Genomic DNA, 7,890 nt, shown 5'->3' with positions numbered 1-7,890 from the left:
AGGGTAGGACGTGTGTGTGTGTGTGTGTGTGTGTGTGTGTGTGTGTGTGTGTGTATCTGTCTGTGTCTATGTGTGTGTGTGTTTCAAGACACTGTATGGGGCTTAAGGTCATAGGGGTTGGGCCTGAAGACTCAGGCAGGACTCAGGGCGAAAAGAAGGAACCCAGGAGGGACAGGGAAGGGCGGAACCAGAGCTCAAGCTCAGGTTTAGAGGTGGGGCCCTACTCACTCTTTTGGCAGGCAGGTGGCGCAGCGCTCCAGGACAGGTCCCATTGGCAAGTGAGGATGTCTGATCCCAGCAGTTCGTAGCCAGGCTCGCATTGGTAAGTGAGCACTGTGCCCCGGATAAGGTCCCCGTGGGATGCTGTCCTCCAGCCCCACTCAGGAGGTGGCAGCTCCGGGCACGTATCGTTCCTCGGGACCTCTGCAGTGAAGATGGAATGCCCTTCCAGCTTCAGAGGACCTCGCGCTGGTACCCCTTCCCTGCCAGACCCCTGGTCCTCCAGACCTCCTCGCCTTCCGTACCTTTGAAATGTAACACGAAACCCTGGCCTAGGCCCGGATTTGGGGGCCCAGGGGGTGCCTGAAACTGCAGAGTGAGATCAGGTCCAGAAGAGAGGAGGCGGCGGCGTGGCTGAGGCCCCCGCAGCTGAGCCAGAACTCGAGCGCTCGGACCGTCCCCGTCGAACAGTGTTAGCATATCCCCTTCGCGAACATTCAAGCTGTGGTGAAGGGGATCAGACAATTAGGCCAACTACGACTAACCTATCTCATCCCATTCCGCCTAACTCGCTCAATCTTAACTAGATCCACCCTGAATCCCCCTCTCAGTTTTGACCAGTCTAGGGTTCCCTACAGGTTCCCAGAGGTAGGTTGGCTCCTCCCTACTCCTGCTTCCTAATCTTCAGCCCTGGACATTTCTAGCTCCATCCACTCTCCAGCCTGTCTTCCAACCCCACAATCTGCCCAAATCAGCTTGATCAATAATAGAGCATAGCCCTTCCACACTCAGATGCTGGATTCTGCCTGTTTATCTGCTTTGGGTCCATGCCCGCTCTCCTTTTCTCCACACACATGACCAGCTCATACCAAATGAGATTACAGACTTGAACCTACTGACTATAAACTAGCAATGAGGTACCAGTTTGTGGCTGTGGTCCCTTTGCTCAAGAAGCCACGTTAGACACACACACACACACACACACACACACACACACACACACACACATCTCAGTGGTAGAGCATTTGAGAACAGAACCCTCCAGACCTGCAGCACCCCTTGAAGTGGACAATGCTACTGCCCCTTTAGTTGGCCTTATTCTCCAAGTGACTTGAACCCAGGTCTCCCACCTCTGATGTCCTCTTTCAGAACACCATGTACTCAAGGAATTCTGTGTGAGCTCAGAAGAGCCAGTTGGGCTCAGAATGCAGGCTAGTGCCCTCTCACACACAACAGATAGAGGCCACAGCCGTTACACATGCTACCATGACCCAAACATACATTTCAACTTGGAGCAAGATGCGCTTCTCTTCCTGGACGTGCAGACCCCACACGCAGTCTTGGCCAGGGCTATAACTCTGGGGCCAGTCGGGAGAGAGTACCACACCAGCTGGCTCAGACAGCTCTCCTCCACACATGGCTAGGGAAGAGATATCGAGTTCAGAACCCACGTGGGCATGTGTTCTCCATTCACCAGTCCTCATTGTCCTTGGCAGGGTGCATGAGGACACCTTAATTTTGCCATACCCAGGTTTTATTGTGGTTGCTTCTCTAGCCCTGCCCTCAGTTAACCTCACCCACTTTCCAGCTTACTCACCACCCAATCCACACTCAGCCCAAACCTAGTTCTAGCTTTAGAAGCCTTTTGGGTCTGAGCCTGAATTCATAACAAGTCCAGGAATTACTCCCCCAAGAAAGCAGCCTCCGAAGGGCAGAGCTTTCTCCCAGCTTTGGGTTTATTATGTTTTAGTGTTCATTCAGATCTCCCGCACAATGCCTTCCCGGGGTCCCAGTTTCAGGGCCAGTCTTGTAGGCTGAAGGGCTCTGTGGAATGAGAGGACGTACCCTTGCAGGCTGGCTCTGTGTCATTCCAGTGGGGTTCAGTGGGATCCACACATTCAATAGCATTGGGGGGCCCTGGTGGCTCCAGAGCATAGCCTGGGAGGCATGAGAAGGTGGCCAGTGCCCCTGGGCGGTACTCAGGATCTGTAGTGGTCACGTTGCCATGTGCCAGGAAAGGGGGGAAGCAGCGGTCTTCCTCAAAGGCTAGAGATGAGTTGGCCACAAACGTTAAGCATTAGATAGATCTCAGGAACTCATGCTGAGGACTTACAATGAATTTGGGTATTGCTAGGCCCCTCATGGGTTGTTTGTTTGTTTGTTTGTTTTGGTATCTAGAGATGGGGGTCTCACTATACAGTTCAGGCTGACCTTGAATTTGAGATCTTCCTTCCTCAGCCTTCCAAGTGGCTGCTGGGACCATGCACCTGCACCAACCACCATTTATAGTTAGCACCACAGTACTAACCACCATTCTATAGACAAGGATATCTTTAGACAAAAAGTCACCTGCCCAGGGTCAGCTAGGGGCCAACTACAGAGTCAGAGCTACAAACCCGGACGACTAGTTCTCATCCACATACATTTAGCTTTGGAAACAGCAAGGGGCCTGGGAAGGGATGCTTCTGGAAAGCTAGCTTGCGTAGGTGTGTTCTAGCCTCAGAAATAACAGTTGGATTCTGATCATCCACACTGTTGCTGCAATCCAAAATTGCAGCTAGTGCAGAAGCTGCTCAACTTTTACAGAGGACCAAGTCAGCCAAATGAACATCTCATCCCTAGAGCGATTTTTTTTGTCCCTCTGATTGTATTTTATCTACAAAACCACCTATAATGCAGGTAAGAACTCTGAAGCTCATAGCACAGCAGTGGCCTACTTAGACGGGCAGATAAGGATTCTCACCGAAACACAGACAGCTCCTTAGTGCTTTCAGAACCGATCATGTTCTGGGTTTCTTCAGGTCCACTACTGCGTTTTGTATCACTCAACCTGACAGGCCATCCTATTCAAATCCCATCCATCTCCCAGGTCCCAGGGCCAATCCAATCCCACTTATTTGTGAGCTATCCAAAACTACATCCTTCTAATCTGAGCATTTCCCTTCCGTTGTCTCTTTGTTTCTGAGAAAGGATTTCTCTGTGTAGCCCTGGCTGTCCTGGAACTTGCTCTGTAGACCAGGCTGGCCTTAAACTCAGAGAACCGCCTGCCTCTGCCTCCTGAGTGCTGTGAGTAAAGGCATGGGCCACTGCATTGCCCAACTCTTCTATTGTCTCTTGCTACTGTTTTTACAAATGCTCAGCCATGCTGTCTTGTATATAAAATACAATCAGATGGGCAGGAAAAAAATGCTATAGAAATGTACATTTTGGCTGATTTGGTTCTCCGTAAAAGTTGAGGGGCCATGCAAGTGCACTGCTTTCTCTTTTCCCTGAGCTGCCTCCACCTTCCTCTCTCAAGTCATCTCCTTACGTTCCATCCTAGAGGCCACACCTAATTGCCATGACTGTTGATTCCTTTTGACCTGTCCAACATCTGTTCTTCTTTCTGGCACCAGTTCCATTAGGTGGAACGTGCTTTTCTTACTCCTAGTCCATGCAGTTGGTTGGGACCAACCAGAGACAGCCATGCCATTCAAACCTGCCGATCATAATACTGCCTGGCTTAATTGAACTTAATCAAGTCAATGAGAACCATTTCAGAAATCGTTGCCTGGCTCTCACAAGCATTTCCTTTCTCATTTTCATTTCATTTTCTTTCCTGATGGCATTAAGTAAGGTGATAGTCTGTAAGAGTGTAGTTAGGTCCACCACATAGGGAAAGCCTCCATGCCAACGAAGCCACTGATCAGTAAAAAAAAACTAAGAGACAGATAACTGTCCACTTGGCTATAGCCTGGATCCAGCCATCTTTGAGATGGAATCAGAAGAGAGTACTTGGAATAGAAAGATGTCCCTGTGAAGGCATCCCTGTCAGGTATCAGAGACCGACCACAAAGATGTGCATGGAGGGGGTGTGTGCCTGGGACTATTCCTTGTGTGAGGAAGGGGAAATGCTGTGGACTTGGGCTTGGTCAGGAAGTGAGACTATTACCTTCAAATCGGAGGCTGAGCAGCAGGGGGTTGGCTGGTGTCTCTGAAAGCAGTTCTACGTAGAGGGACTGGGCATCACTGATGAGACCACGCTCAGGGACATCATCCATATCCGAGTCGTAAATCACCGGGGACAGGGGGCTTCCCCCTGAGCGCACCATCAGCCTGGGATGGACAGAAGGTGCATTTTCCCCTTGGAAGCTGCCTCCCCACCTTCCTTCTCTTGTGCCTTATCTTTATAGCTGCTATTATCAAACACTAACCCATTCCATGCATTCTTTCAAGCCCCAATGTATTTGATCTTGTTTGATCTTTATAAGGACTCTGAGTCAGACACTATTATTAACCCCTCATTTTGTAGGTGAGGATACAGAGGCACAGAAAAACCGGGTCCTCAACTACAAAGCAACAAAGAATGGGAAAATGACAGCACGTATTTATATAGTGCTTATCACATCCTAGGTACCACTTCTACTACTTTACATATATGTATATATATATATATATATTTTTTTTTTTGATTTTTCGAGACAGGGTTTCTCTGTGTAGCCCTGGCTGTCCTGGAACTCACTCTGTAGACCAGGCTGGGCTCGAACTCAGAAATCCGCCTGCCTCTGCCTCCCAAGTGCTGGGATTAAAGGCGTGTGCCACCACCCCTCAGCTTACTTTACATATCTTTTTTTTTTTTAAAGATTTACTTTATTTATTTTATGTGTATGAGTACACTGTAGCTGTACTGATGGCCATGAGCTATCATGAGTGTGGCTGCTGGGAACTGAACTCAGGACCTCTGCTGGCCCCGCTCGCTCCGGCTTAATTCACTGTAGCTGTCTTCAGATGCACCAGAAGAGGGCGTCCAGTCTCATTACGGGTGGTTGTGAGCCACCATGTGGTTGCTGGGATCCGAACTCAGGACCTTCGGAAGAGCAGTCAGTGCTCTTACCCGCTGAGCCAACTCACCAGCCCTACTTTACATATGTTAATGCTTTTATTAATTAAGCATTTGGGAGGGTGCTATTGTTTCTATTCTACCAACGAGAACTGAGATGCTTCCAGGCACACCGCGGCAGGTAAGGTTTGCACAGCTGCCCTCTCTGAGAAGATTTTGACAAAACTCAGTTTGACATTTCATCCAGTGTATCTGACTCTCCCCTGAAGCCTCCCAGCTTTCCCAAGGTGGGGGCCTCTGACTCAAAGCCCAGATTCTCACCGGTCATTGTCCTCATCCAGTGAGACTCTCTCAAAGTGCAGGTGTAGCCGGCGACCCTCAGCCGCTTCAATGACCCAGCGGCAGGTGAGGTTGGGTCCTGCAGCTCCCCCAGGCTCAGGGGACACAATACGACCCAGTGTGGCATTGTGGATGGTGCCACCACAAGATGCTGTGGGCAGAGAAAGAAGAGGAAGGCTTCAGCCCTTGCTCAGGCCTAATCCTGGAGCTTGGTGGATACTGGCCAGAGATGGCTTCTGCCCCATGCATTTAGCAGAGAGACAGGACCTTCTCTAGGCTATACCCAGCCTGATATAGAAGCCTATGCATCGAACTGCTAAAATGAAGCCTCTGGAGAGATGGGCACCTTGAGTTAAGGAGAGTCAAAATTGAAACTCTCAAATGAGAAGCTCTGAAGGTAGGAATCCCTAGAATGTAAGCATTTTAAGTTTGGTGGATAGGTTGCAGAATGAAGATCTTAGGACCAAGAGCTGCCAGCCAGGATCCCCGAACATAGCTCATGGAAATGAAGGATCCTCCAGAGAAAGGGCATCTACAAGTGGTAACAGGATGGCAAACAGCAACTGGGGCATCCCAAGATGAAGCCCAGACAAGATTGGAGGTTCTCTAAGGATGGAGACCATCACGGTAGAGACCTCTAGGGAAGACCCTGGGATAGGGTCCCTGCAACTAAAAACTTCAAGATGGATTCTCCCTAAAGATGGTGATTTCCCAGCTCACCCCCCACTCCTCCTGCAATGAGAGACTCACCTGTGCAGCTAGGGGGTTCCCCAGTCCAGGCTGGCCGGGTGCCATTGAGGCAGATGAGGGTCTCCTCACCCTGTAGCTGGTATCCTGAGTCACAGTGGAAGGTGGCAGTGCCCCCAGGATGCAAATCTGTCACGCTCACATCCCCATGGGCTGGCCGGGGTGGGAAGCCACAGCTCAGAAGGTATGCTGGACAGGCCAAAGAAGAGGAAGAGGGGCTGTTGTAACCCGGCCAGTTCTCATACCCACTCCTTGGTACTTCTACAAATCCCTGCATCCCCTGCTCCTAGGAGACAAATGGGCTCCATGCTGGGGTGGATGCATACAGAGGAAAAGCCACTCCTTATGTTAGTTCGTTGTCTCATGAAGAGACCACATCAACAGTGCTCATCTCTGTGTCTTTGCCATCTAAACTGCTTTGGCCATTTATATATACAAGTCAATCTTATTGGTTACAGCATCTCAAGTAAGTCAATTGAGTACCCTGACTTCTATCAGCACTAACAACAAATGGCATCTGCAGAGATGGTTCAACTTCAGACTCAGTTTAAAGTTTTAGAGGTAGGCAGAGAAAGAATGTGACCCGCTTTCTAGAGGTAGATGCCGAGGCTCCTGCTTGCGAAATACCTTGTGGCATTTTCTTTCACAAACTTTCTTGTATGGAAGTGCACACAGCCTCCAGCCAGGCCAGACACAAGAAACTGCTTTAGGAATGTGGACTTAGGACCTTGCTATCCAGCACCCCTGAAGTTTCCCGTTGTGGAGACGGGGTTCTCTGCTTTTCTTGAGAAGCTGACTGGTCTAGCTCTTGCATTGAGAATTGCGCAACCCCCCTCTTCGCACTGACTTCCTTGCACCTCAAATTAGGGCTTTCCCCCAGCAACAGTTGACCCGTTTATCCACATTCAAGTCATTTTGTCCTCTGATAAGCATCCCCTGGAGCCATTTCCCCTCCACACACTGCACAATTGCATCGCTTACATTCTTTCTTAAAGCCTCTTGAAATTACTTTGGCATGGGGAGTAGGTAAGGTGGAATTTGGTTTTGAAACAAGGTTTTGTTATGTAGCCCAGGTTGGCCTTAATTTCCCATTCCTCCTGCCTCAGCTTCTAGAAAAATCTCACCGCCATGCTCAGTTTCCAAGGCTATGTCTTGTAGGGGGCACAGGCCGGTTGTAGTCAGCAGAAGGCTGTCTTTCCTGACTCTAGTACCTTTGGTAACTCTGTCAGAAACAGTTCCCTCCACATTTCAAAAGTCATCAAGCATTTATCTTGCTGTAGGGTCAGACAGAAACAAAACAAATCCATTCCTTGCCTTTCTGGAGTCCCCAGTCCACTAAGACTAGCAGACATAAAAACAACTATCTAAACTACAGCAGGTTGGGTAAAGGCCAGCCCTCTGTGACCCACAGAGCCAAATCTGATGTTTTAGCTTGATATCCTAGCCCCTTCCCAGCAGGTCCAGAAAGTCCCTAAGTTGGTACTCAGCTCCTGAGGCTCACAGCCCAGCCTGTGACTCCTTCCTATCTCTCGGTCTTTTCTTTTTCTTTTCCCCTCTGGTGATGGAATCAAACCCAGGACATGTACATGTTAGACAAATGCTCCCCCACAAACTATACCCCTAGCCCTTGTGATTTTTGTTTTGTTTGTGAGACAAGCGCTAACTATGTAGCCTTGGCTATTCTGTAACTCTCTATGTAGACCAGGCTGATCTTGAACTCACAGAAACCATCTGCCTCTGCCTCCTAAGTACAAGGATTAAAGTCA

At 49.4% G+C, this 7,890-nt stretch overlaps 1 protein-coding gene across 2 annotated transcripts in view; it reads right to left on the bottom strand.

Moving 5' to 3' along the window:
• Sez6l2 (seizure related 6 homolog like 2) overlaps nt 1-7,890 on the bottom strand; it is a 21,217-nt gene that overhangs the window by 6,631 nt on the left and 6,696 nt on the right. For both annotated transcript variants that reach the window (XM_031388339.1, XM_031388340.1), the window contains exons 6-12: nt 6,128-6,313; nt 5,360-5,528; nt 4,151-4,314; nt 2,065-2,265; nt 1,501-1,639; nt 525-721; nt 229-423 (exon numbers count right to left, since the gene is read on the bottom strand). In XM_031388339.1, the coding sequence (XP_031244199.1) occupies nt 229-423; nt 525-721; nt 1,501-1,639; nt 2,065-2,265; nt 4,151-4,314; nt 5,360-5,528; nt 6,128-6,313 (1,251 nt within the window). The remainder of the gene's footprint in view (nt 1-228; nt 424-524; nt 722-1,500; nt 1,640-2,064; nt 2,266-4,150; nt 4,315-5,359; nt 5,529-6,127; nt 6,314-7,890) is intronic.

This window comes from Mastomys coucha, unplaced genomic scaffold (genome assembly GCF_008632895.1).
Source record: "Mastomys coucha isolate ucsf_1 unplaced genomic scaffold, UCSF_Mcou_1 pScaffold21, whole genome shotgun sequence".
Lineage (NCBI taxonomy): Eukaryota > Metazoa > Chordata > Mammalia > Rodentia > Muridae > Mastomys > Mastomys coucha.
Note: the sequence above shows the minus strand (reverse complement) of the source record. Positions and strands in the feature narration are given on the sequence as shown.